The 20998-nt window shown below is 39.0% G+C and overlaps 1 protein-coding gene across 3 annotated transcripts in view; it reads left to right on the top strand.

The window, feature by feature from the left end:
- Positions 1 to 20998, top strand: part of RASSF6 (Ras association domain family member 6) — a 65334-nt gene that overhangs the window by 25360 nt on the left and 18976 nt on the right. For all 3 annotated transcript variants that reach the window (XM_036021969.1, XM_028507248.2, XM_036021970.1), the window contains exons 3-4: positions 4217 to 4295; positions 8322 to 8458. In XM_036021969.1, coding sequence (XP_035877862.1) covers positions 4217 to 4295; positions 8322 to 8458 — 216 coding nt within the window. The remainder of the gene's footprint in view (positions 1 to 4216; positions 4296 to 8321; positions 8459 to 20998) is intronic.

The raw sequence follows: 20998 nt of genomic DNA, 5'->3' as shown, positions 1-20998 counted from the left end.
CTTGCCCTCCCCCTATCTATTTTCAACCTACATTCTATGCTACTTATTCTCTATACCTTTTCCCCCTCTCTCCTCCTCCCACCCCCCTGCTGCTAACCCTCCATGTGCCCTCCATTTCTGTGGTTCTGTTCCTGTTCTAATTGTTTACTTAGTTTCTTTTGGTTTTGCTTTAGGTGTGGTTGTTGATATTTGTGAGTTTGCTGTCCTTTTACTATACATGTCTTTTCTTTATCTTCTTTTCTTAGATAAGTCCCTTTAGCATTTCATAAAATAAGGGCTTGGTGATGCTGAACTCCTTTAACTTGACCTTATCTGAGAAGCACTTTATCTGCCCTTCCATCCTAAATGAGAGCTTTGCTGGATAGAGCAATCTGGGATGTAGGTCCTTGTCTTTCATGACTTGGAATATTTCTTTCCAGCCCCTTCTTGCCTGTAAGGTCTCTTTGGAGAAATCAGCTGACAGTCTGATGGGAACTCCTTTGTAGGTGACTGTCCCCTTACCTCTTGCTGCTTCTAGGATTCTCTCCTTCGTTTTTACCTTGGCTAATGTAATGATGATGTGCCTTGGTGTGTTTCTTCTTGGGTCCAACTTCTTTGGGGCTCTCTGAGCTTCTTGGATTTCTTGGAAGACTCTTCCCTTTGCCAGATTGGGGAAGTTCTCCTTTATTATTTGTTCAAATACGTGCTCAATCTGTTGCTTTTTCCCTTCCGATTCTGGTACCCCTATAATTCGGATATTGGAACGTTTAAAGGTGTCTTGGATGCTCTTAATCTTTTCCTCAATTTTTTGAATTCTTATTTCATCATGCTTTCCTGCTTGGTTGATTCTATCTTCCTTCTGGTCCACTGTATTGTTTTGAGACTCAGATTCCTTCCTTTCACTATTGGCTCTCCTCCGCGTGTCTTCCTGCATCTGTTTTATGGTAATCTGCATTCTTTCATCTAGATTTCGTCCAAAATCCACCAGTTCCGTGAGCTTTCTGATCACCAGTGTTTTGAACTGTGCATCTGATAGATTGGCTAATTCTTGGTCACTCAAAAGGATGAGTCCTGGGGGACTGATCTGCTCTGTTGAAAACATGTTTTTTGTTTGTTTGTTTGTTTTTTTCCCCTGTCTCTCCTTTTTTTTTTTTTTTCGGTCTGGTTGCTCTTGTTACGGTGGGGGGGCGGAGCCTTAGGTGCTCACAAGGGCTGGGCACCCCGGTCGCTAGATTGTGACGTTATATGTGGGGGCGGGGTGGGAGTGGGAGCGGGGCTGGAGAAAACAATGGCGGTAGTTCCGTTCCCCTGGACTCAGACCCTTGTCTGGGCTTCCGGGCTGCGAGTTCTGCCCTGGTCCACAATCGCTGCCCCTCTGGGTCTGCCAGCCGCAGCTTGCGTACTCAGGGATCACCGCTGCCTTCTTATGCGCCCGATGGCTTTTGCGCCGATTTCGCGCCAAACCTTCCCCCGACCTCCATGCGCCACCGACCCGAGCCGGCTCGTCGTCCCCTACCAGTCCGGATGAACGTGTCTACTTCAACTTCTTGGCTGCCCGACTTCCATTCAGATAAATCCTCTGCCGGATCTGGGTGTTATTCTGATAGTAAATTATTGTTGTAAATTATTGGTTTTCTAATCTTGGTTGTACGAGGAGGTACGGTGCATCCACCTATTCCTCCATCTTGCCGGAAGTGCACCTAGTTTTATTTCAACACTATTTTACTGAGCTTGCTCTACTCTTCTCCCATACTCCAATACTTCAACATATCACTGACAGTCAGAAAGAAAGAAAGAAAAGGAAGACTTCTGTGATACTTGATAGGTTGGCTGACTTTCTCTGTATAGAGCCAGGTAATACATATCTTAGGCTTTGTGGGACATCTGGTTTCTGTCACAATGATTCAACTTTGCAATTCTAGCAGGAAAGCAGCTATAGACAATAAGCCGACAAATTAGTGTGGCTGTATTCCAATAAAACTTTATTTACAAAAAGCAGATGGCCCAAGACCACAGTCTGCCAATTGCCTGGGTCATTGGGAGGCTTATTTCTGTGGAGGAAGATTTTGTTCAGATACAGAAACATTTTCCAAATAGCTTGTTCCCAGAGAATAATCTTTCTAATTAAACATAATCCTGAGGTAAATACTTTGAAGGATACTTGTACTATACCTTATTGAGCAGTTTTATCAGAAACAGAAGCTGAGGGAATAAGATTACGTAAAAATTCACTTGCTTTAATAACAACTCTCACAGCTCAGCATATCAGGAGCTGCATCCCAAGCGAACCCAAAATTTCCGTATGCTGCTCTGGCACTTAATGATAAGAGCTCTAAAAATGTTTATGATCTTTACTGGTGCTATAATTTTTAGGAAGTATCCCACAGAAATGATTCCAAGGCACAAAAATCAGTGTGCTCATTGATATTTAGAACAGAAATATTTATTAACACTAAAATTTTAAAGTAACCCAGTTGGGACAGAAATATTTATTAACACCAAAATTTTAAAGTAACCCAGTTGGGACATAGAATGATAGCATGCAAGAATTCTATAGAAATATTTAAAGGGGTGATTGTGTTGGAGTGTGTTGATCTTCGGAAATATGCACATGAAAAAAATGACAAGGGAAAGTGTTCAAATGGAAAAAGAATGTGATCACAAACATGTAAAACTTAATATACATTAATTCTGTCAGTCAATATTCAGTATTTATTGAATAAGAAACCAGCAGGAGCAAGTCTCTGTTCTAAGGACTACAAAGACAGCAATGAATTTTTGGGGGGTAGACCCAAATCCCTGCCTTCATGGGGCCAAGATTTTTATGGGAGAGAGAGACATATTGAGGATCAAGGAATTTTAGTGATTGATATATTTGGAAGTTTAATATCATGAGATTTCTCTCACATAAATTCACTTACATTTTTTAAAAGGCTTTTCCTTTTTCGTCAGTGTGTTTTGTTGTTTTAGGAATAAAGATTTCTCTGATCACTTCATTCAACCAGCATTTGCTGAGTTCTCACAATGTGCCTGACCCCCTTCAGGGCACTAGAAATAGAGTGTGAACAAAACATACAGACATGCCTACTCTCAGGGAGGTCTAGTGTAGCAGAGGACGAGGGGGGCAGAATATAAGACAATATTACAAAATATATATTCTTATAATACATAGGAACATATATATATTGCAAGAATATAAGTAAAATATATACAAGGTTAAGTGGCGTTTAAGCAGCAGAAGCAAAGAAGGTAAATGTTTAGAAAGGAAAACTTCTAGATTGGGAGGTCAAGAAGGACTCCTTGAGAAGATGACTTTTGAGTAGATATTTTTAAAAACAAACATGCTAACATTGTGATGGTTTGGGGGGAAGATCATTCCAGATAGAGAGATCAAGTACAGCAGCCCTGAGGTACCTGGGGTGTTCAAGGTACATCAAGGCAGCCAGTGGTGGAGAGTAATGAGTAAAGGAGAGAGAAGTAGGGAATGAGATATATATGAGAAGGGATAATAGCAGTGACAGTCACGTCTGGCCTTTGAAGTCATTGGAAAGATGTTGGTATTAATAATGAGAAGTCTGAAAAAAAGAGAGATATGATCAAGCATAAATTAAAATAACTCTTGTTGTTGAAAATAGACAAACGGGTACATGGAGGCTTTTAGAAAACTTGCAATGATCCAGGTGAGAGACAATAGTTGGACGAACAGAATAGGTCAGATAAGCATTTTGGGCTGTGGCAGCACAGGGAAAAGGATGGAGGTGTGTCAGGAAACAGCGGTCCCCCACCCTCCCACCTCAGAGCCCACGTGCCACAAAGGGGCAAATACTCAGGAGCAGTGACCCTTCCTGAACCTTAGCTCTGTCTCCGGTGGGAAGCATAATGCCAGGCAAATCCTAACTGCTCCACTTAGGTTGGCTAAATGTTATAAAACAAAAAAGGAATGCAAAACCAAATCTCTATTTTACAGCCGCCTTCTGCTATAGAACACTCTCCTCACCACTTTTGTCTTCAGTCATGTCCCTTCTTTGCTATTTATTTACAAATTAATACCTCTAACATTTATTTGGGTCATAAGAAGCCTTCAGTCCTCAATGACCTACATCACATTAAAACGACAGAACGGTAAGATCCCACTGAACCACTTCTTTCCACCTCACACCTTTATGACCTGGAAGCACCATCATTGCCTTTCATCATTAAAAACAGATTGTAACTGAATGTAACTTTTTTTTTGTAGGGAACAACTTAATTCTTTATTGAAGACCTATAACATTTTTTATGAGAACCAGGAAAATCTGCATATTTCCTATGGACAGGTAAGTCCATCAAAGAAATGCAATACGGTTGATTCACAGGAAAAAAAATCCCATAAAGGTACAGAGGGGTCAGGATGAGTTGGAGTCCATAAGCCAACAGCAAAAATGGTCTGTGAGAAACAGGTTAATCTTAAACTTGATCATAATTTTTTATAGTCCTGGGACATCCGTGACTTCCTAAGCATTTTCTTGTGAATAAGAAAGTATTTTAAAATAACTTCAGTGACACATCTGCTTTCTATTTTAAAAACAGTGTATGAATATCTTTTGAACAGCAATTCTACCAGAAATCTATCATAATACTTTCTTATAAATGCACCAGAATGTAAACAGAAGGATTTTTCACAGTGATATCATTTGTAATGAAAAAAAAATGAAGGTATGTTAAGTCTCCACCAGTGGAGAATTGCTCAGATCACTCATGACATATCTGTAACACAGTTTGATTTGGTTGTTAAAATGAGTGTGTACCGTGTCATAGTAAAAATGTTAAAGCAACAATTCAGGAAAGTCCTGACGCTAGAAGCATTCTTAGGGGTGCAGCTGACAGGCTACTGCACACACTGGCCTTAGGTCTTCCTTCTCTCTTTCTCTTTCTCTCATTCATTCATTCATTTGAACACCTCATTCTCCACAAGTCTCTCCACTCAGTCTTCTATTCTAATGCTGCTCACTTCCCATATTTATAATATCTTCTTGGTCCCAGGGAACATTATAATTTTCTAATATTCTGTTTTAAGTCTTCAAATTGGATGGTAGAACATTGACTTTAGGCCACCATGTTTTGGCTTAAATCTGCAGCTGAGATGGAAGGATATTTACAAACCACTCTGTCGTTTACTAATGAGCTTCAATAATTTAGTTCAATTGGATATGTCAATTAGCTTTGCAAATGTAATATACTGAAGAGTAACTAGTCCCTTTAAAAATAAATGGGCCAAATTTTAAATTATTTTAATATTGGCCTATATCTCAGATCTCTAATATCCACAATTCATAAAAATATGAAACTTAAGAAAAGATCAAAATTTTAAGAAAATGCTGCTTTATATTTTCTTTTATAGTTTTCACAAAATTCATGGTGTTAGGAAGTGTGTTATCTTTAGGAACGTGTTTGGATTTTGATGTTATAAACCTACAAGTTGAGGCAGGCCCTTTCCAAACCCGTGAATTAGTACTCAGTTCACAATAGGAAAGTCATATAATTTTAAAACAAAATCTCATGTCTCATATAATTTTTAAAAATTATATGAAGTAAAGTATACAGGGAGAGTATCAGGTTTTTTAGTCTTTCCATCTTTACTCACCAGTCAATGAAGTTAGAATACAGAATTTTCCAAATCTTCTTCCTGACTTACCATGATGTCAAAAGGGGCAGTCCACAGAGGATAACATGTGGCTTTCTTAACCTCTGATTAATGAATTAAACAAATATTTATTGTCCACCAGGCACCTGACACTGCTCTGTAAGCTGGGGATACAGCATTAAAAAAACTAGATGAAATATGCTGCCTTCATGCTGCTTACATTTTAGTAGACAGACAAGAAACAGAAGTAACATGTACTGTATCAGATAGTGATAGTGGCTGTGGAGAACTTCAAAGTGGAAGCAGGCTGCAGAATCTAAGTGAGGTGGGGAGGAGGAGCCTTTGACCAAAGACTCTGAAAGATGTGAGGGAGCAAACTTTGCAGAAGTCTGTGGGACTCACAGTTTGGCAGAAAGAACAGCCTGAATAAAGATTTTGAGCCTAGACAGCAGGAACCTTGTGAGAGTGGGAATTAGTGAGTAGTGAAGGCAGAGAGAGAACTGAGAAGGGGAAGGCATGAAGGTGTGTAGGGTCTTGTGAAGAGTTTAGCTTCTACTTGGAATAAGATGGGAAACCACTAGGGAGTTATGAGTAGAATAGTGACATTATGTGAAAGGGTTCATCATAAAGGATCTCTCAGGCTACTGGGAATATACAGAGGGGCAGAAGAAGGATGAGGTAGAACAGAAAGAAACTTGAAATAAACCAGGTCATCAATGACAACGGCGTGGACCAGAATCATGCTAGTGGATGTGGTGAATGTGGTCATATTAGGGATATATTTTTAAGGTAGAGTTAATAGGATTTGCATTGAATGTTTAGTATTGAAAGAAAGATAAATGGTGACTGTAAAGTTCTTGGCCTGAACAACTGGAAAAATGGGGGTGCTATTTACCAAAATGGGAAAGACTAGGAGAAGAAAGTATGGAAGAACTATCATGAGTTAGTTAGAAACAGATTAAGTTTGATGTCAAGTAGGCAGTATGACAACTGGATTTCAAGGGGGAGGTTTGGGCTGGAGATATAAAGTTGGCAGCTACTTGTTTAGAGATGGAATATAAGGATCCTTGAAATTACCAAGGATGTTTGTGTAGATGTGGAAGAGAAGAGACCTAAGAATTGGGACAAGGAAATTATATTAAGTGTAAGTAAGCCTTCAGGGATAATCAGTTAATCTACCAAGAGATGTTTTCTGAAATTAGAAAATATTCTCATATTCCTTACATGATAGTTGGAGAATTTTTTTTCACTGAATTTTTATTGTTCACACTGTTACAGATGTGTCCATTTCCCCCTCTTTGCCCACCTCCACCCAGACCCACCCACCCTTCCCTCGGGCCATCACACTGTTGTCTGTGTCCATGGGTCATGCACATATGTTCTTTGGCTAATCAGGCAAGAATTGTATAACCTCAGAAGAGCAGTTACTCTTTGAGTGTTTGATGTAAGGGATTAATTGAATTCTCGTTAGGCAAAGACAGAATTTAATACATCAACAACTGAAATGTAGTGCCTGCATCATGTACAGCCCAAATTTTATTTGGTTGTTAAAAACAACTGTTGGTAACCTGACTTCTCAGCAATCTGAAATATGAACTGAAAAGTGGGAAAAATCAAAACTTTGTTTCAGAAGTGGCTCCAAGGTAGGCTTATCAGCTAAAGAAATAATAGGTAATAACATTCTTTGAACAGGTATTAAATACCAGGTCCTATGATTTAGGGACTACTGTGATATTCAGTCTTCTGAAGAAGCAACCCTGGTTTAAGGGTTTCAGCAGCTTGTCCAAGGTCACACAGCTAGGAAGTTGCAGAGCCAGAGTTTGAATACAAGACTATCTGATTGCACAGTTTGGAGTTTTCATTACACTCTCGAATAAGAATTAAGACATTTATGTTTTATAATAATCAATTTCTCTTAATGACAGTAGTTATTGGATGGTTGGAATATGACTCTTTTAGTTTCCATACTTTCCAAATTGCCTATAATGCTAATACATTACTTTAAAAACACAAAGACTTACATAAACATGAGAAGAGTAGATTGGAAAATAAGTTCTATGGGAATGTGCTTTGGTATTTATATTTATAACCTCTAAATAAGTAAATATTTCATAGATGTTCATTAATTTTTCTTTGTTTGCATGGAGTTTCCTTTTTTTATTATAATAGTTCCAACTCAGCAGACATAATTCAAATGTTACTGATGGTATTCAAAAAATCATCTCTGTTTTACATTGTACACTGTTTTCATTCATATACATTATTTCACTCATTCTACATAAAAACTTTGTGAGTTAAAATTTTCCTGTTTAAAAGTAGAGAAAGAGCCACTAAATCTGTCAACAGTTCTGATTTCTAATTTAGTGCCATTTTTAATTCTACTTGAACTTTAAGTTAAACAGAATTAGAGAATTAAACTTCCACTTCATTGAAGATTCACAGAGTCCGGAAGGCATTTTAACATACTGTGCCTTCTGGGAGGCATGTCATCACCATTATGACTTGCTTTGCTGGTTATAGTTGTTTTCAAAAATTGAAAAGAATGTTTCAAAAACAAAATTATTTTGTAGATAGATAGAAAAGCCAAACAATCCCACTTGGAAATTTATGTTTTTATTTATTAAAATGTCTCACATATTTAATTTCTATATCTTCAGTTAAAACATCTGTGTTCTATAAATAATACAAGAATGTTTGAGATGATTGGTTTCTTCCCTAGACTAAAGATGATACACTAATTGTTGAAGGAATGTTGGACATTTGCTGGGGAGTAAAACGGCCTATACAGCTGAAAATACAAGATGAGAAACAAATCCCTTCTTTTACTGTGAAGTCACCAGATGGCTTTTCCAAAATGTAAGCTCTCATTCACCTCTTGAATTCTTTAGATAATATTCATATTTACTTTTATTGAATGTACTCTTAAAGGTGGGACCTCTACTAAATGCTTATATACAATCTCATGTAACCGTTCAGCAACCTTATGAAGCAGGTGTTCAGAAACCAGAACTCTAAGAGGTTAGGAAATTATGCAAGATCTCCAATCACCACTCCAGTTCAGTAGCAGAACTGGACTGAACTTCAGATCTACAGGCTCGAGAGCCTGTGCTCTTGACCTCTTTGCTATATTGCTTCTTTCCTGGAACACCGCCCCCTTCATTGGAAAAGAAAACATGTAAAGGCAAGAAAAAAAGAGGATAAAATTTAAATTTCCCTTGGAACAAAGGGCTCTTTCTGCTTTCTAAAAACGAGACTTAATTATGGTCCTCTGATTGTCCTGACCCTGTTCAAGGAGGCATAGCAAAATGCATCTGAAGCACAATAAATGCACATGACGGTTGTCTGTCTGGGTTTATGCAACTGTACCTTGAATAAATAAGTTGGGCTGATTTTTTTCATTACCTTTTTGCAATTCTTAGAAAAACCAATAAATATTCTCAGAAGGAATCATATGTATATATTTTTTCTGTGTTTTATCCCTCTCTTCCTTCCTCTCTTCCTTTTTTATAATTTTAATTTTTAATTACAGTATAGTTAGTATACAATATTATATTAGACTCAAATATACAACACAGTAATTTAACATTTATATATCTTACTATGTGAACACCACACTCAGTCTAGTAACTATCTGTCACCATGCAAACTTACAACACTATTATCGACTATATTTCTTTTCATCTTTTTCACCCATTCCTCTACCCCTCTCCCACCTGGCAGTTTGTTCTGTGTTTCTATGAGATTTTTTTTTTGCTTATCCATTTTTTAATTTTTTAAAATTCCACATATAGGTGAAATTATGCAACATTTGTCTTTAACTATCTGAGTTATTTTACTTAGAACAAAACCCTTTAGATCCGTCCACCCATGTTGTTATAAATGGAAAGATTTCATTTTTTTTTATCACTGAGTAATGTTCCATTGTGTGTGTGTATGTATATTCTTTATTTATTTCTCTATCAATGGATAACTGGTTGCTTCTATATCTTGGCTGCTGTAAATAATGTTGCTATGAACATAGAGGTACATATATCTTTTCAAATTAGTGTTCTCATTTTCTTAGAACAAATACCCAGACAGAATTGCTGAGTTATATGGTAACTGTAAAACTCTTAGAAGAAAATATAGTAGTAAACTATTTGATATAATTCTGAGTAATACCATTTTGGGTAATACCCCTCAAGCAAGGGAAACAAAAGCAAAAATAAACAGATGGGATTTCAAACTAAAATGCTTCTGCACAGTGAAGGGAATCATCAACAAAATGAAATGACAATTACGAAATGGAGAATATATTTGCAAATAATATATCTTATCAGAAATTACTATCCAAAGTATATAAGAAACTGATAACTCAATAATAAAAGGAAATAAACAATCTGACCACAAAAAATGGGCAGGGACATGAAGAAACATTTCTCCAAAGACATACAAATGGTCAAGAGACATTTGAAAATATCACTAATCATCAGAATGGCTATTACCAAAAAGTCAACAAATAGCAAGTCCTGTGAGGATGTGGTAGAAGGGGAATACTTATGCAGCCATTATGGAAATAGAATGGACATTCCTTTTTAAAAAAAGAAACTTAAAATAGATCTACCATACAAGTTCCCTTCCTCTTTAATCCTTGAGATTGCAGCTCACCTCCCTTTTGTGTGCATGTGAAGGTCCTAAATCTTCACCTCATCTATCTTCCCTTCCATAGGTAGAAGGGCAAGAGTTCTAGCAGAGAGGGCAGGGTGGAGAGAGAGCTGCCAGGACCATTTCCCCAATCTGATCTCTGGCCATAATCAAGAAAAACCAGGAATCACCTTAAAGGAAGTTCTGCTTTTCCTTGAAGAAAACACTGAAGTCCCCACTATGATTTGCACCTTGCTGATCTTTCTCAAACATGATGCTCCAGCAAGTCTGACCATTTTGTACTTTCCTATGCAGAGCATGCAGTTTCTTACTTGGCTGACTCTGCCTGGCAAACTACCTGCTTCTCCATACCCATTTGCCTCTCTTCTACCAATGCTTTAAGACTCAGGTCAGATAACACATTCTCCAGATAGCTTTTTCTCACCCCTCAGTCTGTACTAGGTGCACTGACAACTTTTCTCTATCAGTTTCAGAGCATGTCATGAATTACATTGTAATGAGAGCCTCCCCTCCTCTAGCCTGCTAGCTCCCCGAGAATGAGGAGCATGCCCTATTCATCTTTGCTATCCTAGTGCTCAGCAGGGTTCTTGGCACAAAGAACAAACTCAAAATATAGTATCAAACAAAGCCCTCAGCAGCCTGGTGGTTAAATTACCTCTGCTCTGTTGTGAGAAATGTTTGTACATACACCACTTCTGACTAGTCCTTCTCTAAGCTAAGGACTGCCAATGGGCAAAGAGTCCAGGACTTATGGAAGAGTGCAAGAGAAACAAAAGACTAGGCAGCCTGATGAAACCCTGCATCTCTCATCTTCGGGTACTATATGGCTGATGGGGTTGATGATTCTCAGTGAGCAGGAGCATCATTAAAAAGGAGAAATTACCCATGAGCCCCACTTTTAGAGAACTGTACAAGATATGAATTTGGCAAAATTAGTTCTTATTCTTCATATTGCCTAAGAACTCATTGCAAAGTTCTCTAAGCAGCCAGCTCATTTTGGTGCATTTTAGTGATCTGATTCATGAAAACTTTTTAAAATTTTATTTTAATCATTGTTCAAGTAAGTTTTCTGCCTTTTACTCCCATTCCAGCCCACTCCCCCACCCCCACAACTTCCCTCCCATTACCTCCCCCCCTAGTTTTTGTCCATGTGTCCTTTAAATTTGTTCCTAAAAACCCTTCCCATTCTCCCCTGAAATTCCCTCTTCTCTCCCCTCTGGTCACTGTCAGCCTGTCCTCTATCAGAGTCTTTCAGTGTCTTTGACTATATTTTCCTTCTTTCTTTGTTTTGTTGTTTAGGTTCCTGTTAAAGGTGAGATCATATGGTATTTGTCTTTCACTGCCTGGCTTGTTTCACTTAGCATAATGCTTTCCAGCTCCATCCATGCTGTTGCAAAGGGTAGGAGCTCCTTCTTTCTTTCTGCTGCGTAGAATTCCATTGTGTAAATGTACCATAGTTTTTTGATACATTCGTTTACTGATGGGCATCTAGGTTGCTTCCAGGCTTACAACACAGCACAATTTACAACAGCACTTAGCTATTGTAAATTGTGCTGCTATGAGCATTGGGGTGCAAAGGTTCTTCTGTATTGGTGTTTCGGGGTTCTTAGGATATAGTCCCAGCAGTGGAATTGCTGGGTCAAAAGGCAGATCCATTTTTAGTTTTCTGAGGAAGTTCCATACTGTTTTCCATAGTGGTTGTACCAGTCTGCAATCCCAAGTGCACTAGGGTCCCCTTTTCTCCACAACCTCTCCAACACTTGTTGTTTGTTGCTTTGTTCATGGTGGCCATTCTGACTGGTGTGAAGTGGTGTCTCATTGTGGTTTTAATTTGCATCTCCCTGATAGCTAGCAATATTGAGCATCTTTTCATGTGTCTCTGGATCCTCTGTATGTCCTGCTTGGAGAAATGTCTGTTGAAGTCCTTTGCCCATTTTTTAATTGGGTTGCTTATCTTCTTAGAGTGGAGTCATGTAAGTTCTTTATATATTTTGGAGATTAACCCTTGTCTGAGGTATCATTGCCAAATATATTTCCTGTACAGTTGGTTCTCTTTTTATTTTGATACTGTTTTCTTTAGCTGTGCAGAAGCTTTTTATTTTGGTGAGGTCCCATTTGTTTATTTTTTCCTTTATGTCCCTTGCGCTAGGGGACATGTCAGTAAAAATATTTCTGCATGAAATATCTGAGATTTTCCTACCTACGTTCTCCTCTAGGATTTTAATGGTATCACAGTTTATATTTAAGTCTCTTATCCACCTTGAATTTATTTTTGTGTAAGGTATAAGTTGGTGCTTGAGTTTCATATTTTTTTTTTTGCATGTAGCTGTCCAGTTCTCCCAACACCATTTGTTGAAGAGGCTATTTTTATTCCATTTTATGTTGCTGCCCCCTTTGTCAAATATTAATTGACCATAGAGACTTGGGTTTATTTCTGGGCTCTCTGTTCTGTTCCATTGGTCCATGTCTCTGTTTTTGTGCCAATACCAGGCTGTTTTGATTGCAGTGGCCTTGTTGTATAGTTTAGTGCCAGGTATTGTGATCCCTCCTACTTTACTCTTCTTTCTCAAAATTGCAGCAGCTATTTGGGGTCATTTATGGTTCCATATAAATTTTTAAAGTGTTTTTTCTATGTCTGTGAAATAAGCCATTGGTACTTTAATAGGTATTGCATTGAATGTGTACATCGCTTTGGGTAGTATGAACATTTTGATGATACTAATTCTTCCAATCCATGAACACGGTATATGTTTCCATTTGTTTGTGTCTTCCTTGATTTCTTTCCTCAGTGTTATGTAGTTTTCTGAATACAGGTCTTTTACCTCTTTGGTTAGGTTTATTCCTAGGTATTTCATTTTTTCTTTTTGCTATTTCAAATGGGATTTTTTTCTTGATTTCTGCTTCCGCTGTTTCATTGGCGGTGTACAGAAATGCCTTTGATTTCTGGATATGGACTTTGTATCCCACTGTTTTGCCATATTCATTTATTAGGTCAATCAGCTTTTTGCCCGAATCTATAGGATTTTCTATGTGCATTATCATGTCATCTGCAAACAGTGATAGTTTTGTTTCTCCCTTTCTGATTTGGATGCCTTTTATTTCTTTTTCTTGTCTGATCACTGTGGCTAAAACTTCCAGTACTATTTTGAATAGAAGTGGTGAAACTGGACAACCTTGTCTTGTTCCTGATCTTAGTGGAAAAGATTTTAGTTTTTGCCCATTGAGTATGATGTTGGCTATAGGTCTCTCATATATGGCCTTTATTATGTTGAGAAATGCTCCCTCTATTCTCACTTTGCTGAGTGTTTTTATCATAAATGGGTGCTGTACCTTATCAAATGCTTTTTCTACATCTATTGATATGATCATGTGGTTTTTGTCTTTGTTTTTGTTTATGTGATGTATTACATTTACTGATTTGCAAATATTGTACCAACCTTGCATCCCTGGAATGAATCCCACTTGGTCATGGTGTATGATCTTTTTAATGTATTGTTGGATGCGGTTTGCCAGTATTTTGTTGAGGATTTTAGTGTCAATGTTCATCAGCGATATTGGCCTGAAGTTTTCTTTCTTTGTTGTGTCTTTATCTGGTTTTGGAATTAGGATGATGTTGGCCTAATAAAAAGAGTTTGGGAGTCTTCCATCTTTTTGGATTTTTTGGAATAGTCTGTGAAGGATAGGGGTTAGCTCTTCCTTAAATGCTTTGTAGAATTCTCCTGTGAAACCATCTGGTCCAGGGCTTTTGTGTGTTGGGAGATTTTTTTATTACTTCTTCAATTTCTTTTGCTGTTATTGGTCTGTTCAGGCTTTCTGCTTCTTTTTCATTGAGTTTTGGAAGATTATATTTTCTAGAAATTTGTCCATTTCACCTAGGTTTTCAAATTTCTTGGCATACAGTTCTTTGTAGTAATTTCTTACAATCCTTTGTATTTCTGTGGTATCAGTTGTAATCTCTCCTCTTTCATTTCTGATTGTGTTTATTTGGGTCTTCTCTCTTTTTTTCTTGATGAGACTGCTTAAAGGCTTGTCAATTTTGTTTATCTTTTCAAAGAACCAGCTCCTGGATTCATTGATCCTTAGAATTGTGCTTTTAGTCTATATGTCATTTAATTCTGCTCTGATCTTTGTGATATCCTTTCTTCTACTTGCTCTGGGCTGTCTTTGTTGCTCCTTGAGTTCTTGTAGACATCGGGTTAGGTTGTTTGTTTGAAATATTTCTATCTTTTTTAGGTATGCCTGTATTGCTATGAACTTCCCTTTCAGGACTGCCTTAGCTGTGTTCCATAAGTTTTGGGTTGTTGTGAGTTCATTTTCATTTGTTGCCAGAAACCTTTTGATTTCTTCCCTAATGTCATTCTTGACCCATTCATTGTTTAATAGCATGCTATTTAATCTCCATGATTTTGAGTGTTTTGTGTTTTTTTTCTTGGGATTGGTTTCTAGTTTCAGTCCCTTGTGATGCAAGAAAATGCTTCGTATGATTTCAATTTTCTTGAAATTGCTGAGGCTTGTTTTGTGTCCTATCATGTGGTCTATCTTTGAAAATGTTCCATGTGCATTTGAAAAGAATTGTATTTAGCTTCTTGGGATGGAGGGCTATGTATATATCAGATAAGTCCATTTCTTCTAGGGTATTGTTCAATGCCATGATATCTTTGTTGATATTTTGTTTGGAAGATCTGTCCATTTTTGACAGTGGGTTGTTAAAATCCCCCATTATAATTGTGTTGATGTGAATATCTTTCTTGAAGTCCTCTAAGATTTTCTTTATGTATTTGGGCGCTCCTATATTGGGTGCATATATATTTACAATATTTAGGTCTTCTTGATGGATTCTTCCCTTGAGTATTATGAAGTGACCTTCTGGGTCTCTCTTTATGGCCCTTTTTTAGAAGTCTATTTTGTCTGATATGAGTATTGCTACCCCGGCTTTTTTTTTCCTGTCCGTTTGCTTGGAAAATTGTTTCCAGCCCTTCACTTTCAGTCTGTGCAGGTTTTTTATCCTGGGGTGGGTCTCTTGTAGGCAGCATATGTGTGGGTCATGTTTTCTTATCCATTCAGCTATTCTATATCTTTTGATTGGAACATTTAATCCATTTACATTTAAGGTTATTATTGATAGGTACTTAGTCATTGACATTTATGTATGTGTATTCCTCTCTCTCTCTCTCTCTCTCTCTCTCTCCCTCTCTTTTCCTTCCTTTCCTTAAAGCAGTCCCTTCAGCGTCTCTTGCAGAGCTGGTTTGGTGGAGATGTATTCTTTTAGACTTCTTTTGTCTGGGAAGCTTCTTATTTGGCCTTCTATCTTGATTGAGAGCCTTGCTGAGTAAAGTAGCCTTGGTTGAAGACCTCTGGTTCTCATTACTTGGAATATTTCTTGCCATTCTCTTCTGGCTTGGAGTGTTTCTATTGAGAAGTCGGCTGTCAGCCTTGTTGGGGCTCCCTTGTATGTTACTTCCTTTTTCTCCCTTGCTGCCTTTAAGATTCTCTCTTTGTCTTGAAATTTTGCCATTTTAATTATGATGCGTCTTGAGGTGGGCCTCTTTGGGTTCCTCTTAATTGGGACTCTCTGTGTTTCCTGGATTTGTGTGACTTTTTCTCTCATCAAATTAAGGAAGTTTTCCATCATTACTTTTTCAAATAGGTTTTCTATCCCTTGCTGTTCTTCTCCGTCTGATATCCCTATTATACAGATATTATTACGTTTCATATTGTCTTGTATTTCTCTTAATCCCTCTTCATTCTTTCTGAGTCTCTTTTCCTTTTCTTGCTCTTTCTGTATGTTTTTTTCTACTTTGTCCTCCAGCTCACTGGTCCGATCTTCTGCTTCATTGATCCTGCTTTTCATTCCTTCCTCTGGGTTCTTCAGTTCAGAAATTGTATTCTTCATTTCCTCTTGGCCCTCATTGATAGTTTCTATTTCCTTTTCCATGTTGATATAGTTTGCAGTGAGTTCATTGTAGCTTTCCTGTAGTTTCTGGTAGCTCATTGTGAGCTCATTGAGCTTCCTGATAATCATTGTTTTGAACTCAATATCTGATAGTTGAATTGTCTCTATTTCATTTAGCATTCTTTCTGAGGCTTCCTCCTTTCCCTTCATTTGGGGATTTTTTCTTTGTCTTCTCATTGTTTGTGAGACTCTTCTTGTTAGCCTCTGTTTCTTAAATTGATCTGTTCTGGTTCCCTGTAATTATGGTGTGAACTTCTGTGGTAGAATACCTGTGAGGTTCAGTAGTACAGTCTCCTTCAGGTATCCTGGAATTCACACCTTCCCCCTACTTTTTTGTGATCAGTTGGAGGAGTAAGGCAAAATGGCTTAAGATAGCAAGACAGTATTCTACGATATTTAGAGTAGCAGCCAGTAGAAAAGAGATGGGAGATTCTTTGGCTACATATAGTGTTAACTGTGATCTTCCACCCCACTAGCCACGTTTTAGAAAGGATGGAAAGAAGATAAGACTTTCATTGGGGAGGAAAGCATTGTTAGTTGGATCTAGAAAGCTGTGAGGCTGTGGGAGGTCAGATTCTGAGGTAGGGTGGGAATAAAGATTAGTAAATAAGAGTAGGGTGTAAAAAAATAGAGATAACCACTACAATAATAGAGTTCAAGAAATTGCGAAGTGGACTGAGATCTGGGAGGGGTGTTGTGTAGTATTTACAATTGTATGAAATAGGTCTTATTTACAGTAATATTAAAGCAACAATCATGTGGCAAAATCTATGAGATCTAGATAACAAGAACAAGGAGTATAGAACCCTGAGTGGTGTACTAATGGAACACAAATGAAGGACAGTAAATTAGCAATACACTATGAATGAGATAACAGGGGAAACCTATCAAATGATACAGTATAACCAGCCAAGCAAAGAAGATTATACAGAAAGAAAAAGAATACCAAAATACTATTAAAATAAAAAATGTCAGAAAAGTGAGAAAAAGATAATACAAATTTGCAGTAACTTGCAGGCTCAAAAAAAAAAAAGGAAAAAAAAAGCAGAAGATGGAATGCAGGAGAGATAAATTTGGAGTGGAAGGAATACCACTAGGATGAAAGGAAGAGAAACAAAAGGAATTGAGAGATATAAAAGTAAGAAGAATTAAAAAATAAGGTTACTTAAAAAACAAGATAAAATCAAACAATCAAATAACAGCCAAAACACACACACACACACACACACACACACACACACACACATGCGCGCGCGTGCGCGCGCGCACACGTGCACACACCTCTTGTTGGTTTCTAACTGGCCAAACCAGTTTTTCTGGTCTTGCTGGCTTCAGCAGGCTGAGGGGCTATTGGAATGCTTCTCACTGTTCCTAGTCAGAACTCAGTTTCTTGTGTACTGTCCCCAGGGCTAGCCGCGTGCTCTCCCCAGAGCTGATCTGATGCCTCTCCGCAGGGCCCTGGGTGGGGGTATGGGCGCTCCCAAGCACGCTCTCCAGATCACTGCCTCGGTCTCCTGGGCTCTGGGGTCCCACAAAACGCCCTTGTCTTTTCCTGGCTCATGGTGTAAGCTCCAGGGATCGTGAGGGGTCACGCCCTTCCCCCAGTTTCACCACCGCGGGCTCTATGTTCTCGCGAAGCACCTTCGTCTTCTCTGTGTTCACAGTGTGAGAGTCGGGAATCCCGAAGGGGTGCGTGCTTCCCCGAGTTCCACCAGGGTGGGCTCCAGAATCCCGAGAGCGCCCATGCCCTTTCTTTGTTCAGGGCTATGGGGTCTGGGTCTTCCACAAAACCACACTCTCACTGGGTTGGGGGTGAAGGCGCTTGGCCAGGCTGCCCTTGGTCGCACAGGCTGGGGCACTCACCCTTCCCAGGGCTATGTGGGGGTGCTTGCAGCCCCTGTGTGACTATCTCCCAGTCTCACTCCCCTCTCTGTGCCTTCAAGCAACAGGGCCTCCCCTGGTGCTGCTCAATCCTTGTTGTCCGGGAAGGGAGAGGTGACTCTGCTCTCCCGGGTGCCCTGAGGCAGACTTGGAGCACCAGGCCTGGGGGCCGCAACCTCCCTGGTCTCCCCGCTGATCCTGGGCCCTTATTATCCTGAAGCAGTCTCCTTGCCATCTGGTTTTTTAATGTCTGCTATAATTTTTGATGTCCTATTTTCATAAATGTTGCGATATTGTTGGCCCCTTGCTCTGTTCCTCTGCAGATCAGCCAGTTTCTCTCCTGTGAATAGGGGAAGGGAAATACGTTCCCTCCGACCACGCTGCCACCTTCCCAACCCAATATGATTCATGAAAACCTGATAAGTATGGAACACTATGGGAAAATGTCAAGGGAATGCAGTAAGATATTATATTATCACATTAAACCATCATTATTTTGAATATCCCAAGAGTTTCTATGTCTCAATTTAAATACAGAAACTTTTTCCTAGAAATCCTGAATTTTGGGATGTTTCAAGAGCCCAGGTACACAAGGCAATAACGATGCCTGTCCACATACTGTGGAAGATTATAAATTAATGTCCTCATGATGTACTGCCATGGACCCCATTTTCATTTTTCATTGTTTATTAAAACATTGCTATAAGTGAAAAAGGAATTATCTCCTTTAGTTTAAGATTGAGAAAGAATCCCCTGGAATACTTTGCTTGATTTTTACCACAGTGATGAGACTTACGGGAGACTGTCTGAGTACACATCCACGGTATGTGAGATCTTTCTGGTGGGTATAAACTGTCAGTAAAAGATCCCACTCCTCTTTTTCACCCACATAAGAGTGAGATTAGATTTAGGTGTGATTAATTAGCCTAGAATCCCTCTTGGAAATAAGCTGAATGAACTCTCATCAGGAAGGTGCAGCATAATTTATAATGTTGTTCCCTGGCCTCTGGTTTCTTAGTGGGGTGCAGAGCCACCTAAGTCACTAGTCTTTGTTTCAATCCAATCCTAGACACCCTCATTCATTTACACACCGAGCCTCAAATAAATTGTGAAAAGAAATGGACTGTTCCCTTACTCTATAAACTTCTTTCAGGTCTCCTTCCCCATGCTGGATTTCTAAGGGCAGAACTTACACCTCTTTTGTCACAGGATCACAGATTTGATATCCCTAGTGGGTGGATGTGGAGCAAGAAGTAGAAGTTGTGTATTCAGCAGCAGCAAGGGCTGCCATCTTGTCTTTCAGTTCACCCTTTGAAAGAATCATCAATTTGTAATGCTAGTTTGATTTTTTGTGTTTATTGCCATTTTATTGTTCATATTTTTCCCTTTCTTCTTCTTCCCCTTCTTCCTCCTCTTCCTCCTCCTTCTCTTCTTCTCCTTCTTCTTCAAGAAGACCCTTTAACATTTCATATAATAAGGGCTTCATAATGATGAACTCCTATAGATTTTTCTTTTTTGGGAAGCTCTTTATCTACCCTTTGATTCTAAATGATAGCCTTGCAAGGTAGATAATTTGGTTGTTAATTCTTGCTTTTTATTGTCTTTAATATTTCTTGCCAATCACTTCTGGCCTGCAAACTTTCTGTTAAGAAATCAGCTGACAGTTTTATGGGAGCTCCCTTGTAGATAACTAACTGCTTTTCTCTTGCTGCTTTTAGGATTCTCCCTTTGTGCTTAACCTTTCCCATTTTAATTATGGTGTATCTTGGTGTGGGCTTCTTGGATTTATCTTGTTTGTAACTCTCTGTGCTTTTTGGACTTTTATGTCTATTTCCTTTACCAAGGTAGGAAATTTTCTGTTGTTATTTTTTCAGATACGTTTTTAATTCCTTGCTCTCTCTCTTCTCCTTCTGGTACCCCCATGATGTGAATGTTGGCACACTTTAAGTTGTCTCAGATGCCCTTATACTACCCTAATTTGGGGATTTTTTTAGCTGTTTTTTAGCTGTTTGAACTCTGCATCTAGTAGATGCTTGTCTCTATTTTGTATCATTCTTTTTCTAGAGAAAAGATTCTTTTTGGATCTATCCTTTCATTTGGGACATGTTTCTCTGTCTCCTCATTTTGGCAGCCTTCTATATCTGTTCTATGCATTAAGTAAAGCTTTTATGTCTCCCAGGCTTGGTAGACTGCCCTAATGTAGTGGGTATTCCGTAAGGTCCAGTGCATAGCCTTCTTGATCACCCAAACTGGACACTTGAGTTTGTTCCTTGTGTGGACTGTGCACACAGGACCTGTTGTAGTTGAGATCTGATTGCTATCAGTACATCAAAGGGGGGGATTTACCCCCCAAGCCAACTAGCTGCAAGAATGCAGCTACTGACCACCAACCTCCTGGTGTATCTCTGGCTACCTTTCAAGCTACTGTCCATTCATGCCTGAATGGCTCATGCTTCAGATTTTCCTAAAATCTCTCAACACAAGCAGCATCTGGCTTCAGTGTGGCCCCATATCTCTCACTAAGTGGCCTCAGCTCTGTCACTAGCAACAGCTGGCCTGGTTTGCAGCTTGGCCTTACCCGAGCACCTCCAAGCCAGCACAAGTAGCAGCCATCTACAGATCACTTTGTAGTTCATGTAGGGTTAGCCCTGGGCAGAAGATAGGCCAGTGGTTGACCTTGCCCTGAACCTTTCAAGAATTCCCAGAGCCAGAACACCCAGTGGGTAGGTTCAGACCACATCAAAGCATTACTACCCGAGTACCCCCTACAAATAACATACTCAAAGGGTAGACTCAGTGGGCACCACAGCCTTGCTGAAATAAGTTCTGCTCTGTAGGGTATGCCTTTGCACAGCTCATGTTCCACAGTGAGCTCCAACTCTAGGACAGTAGCTTGAAAGGCACCAGAAATACACCAG

Source organism: Phyllostomus discolor, chromosome 1, assembly GCF_004126475.2.
Source record: "Phyllostomus discolor isolate MPI-MPIP mPhyDis1 chromosome 1, mPhyDis1.pri.v3, whole genome shotgun sequence".
Classification (NCBI taxonomy): domain Eukaryota; kingdom Metazoa; phylum Chordata; class Mammalia; order Chiroptera; family Phyllostomidae; genus Phyllostomus; species Phyllostomus discolor.
This window is presented reverse-complemented; position numbering and strand designations above follow the sequence as displayed.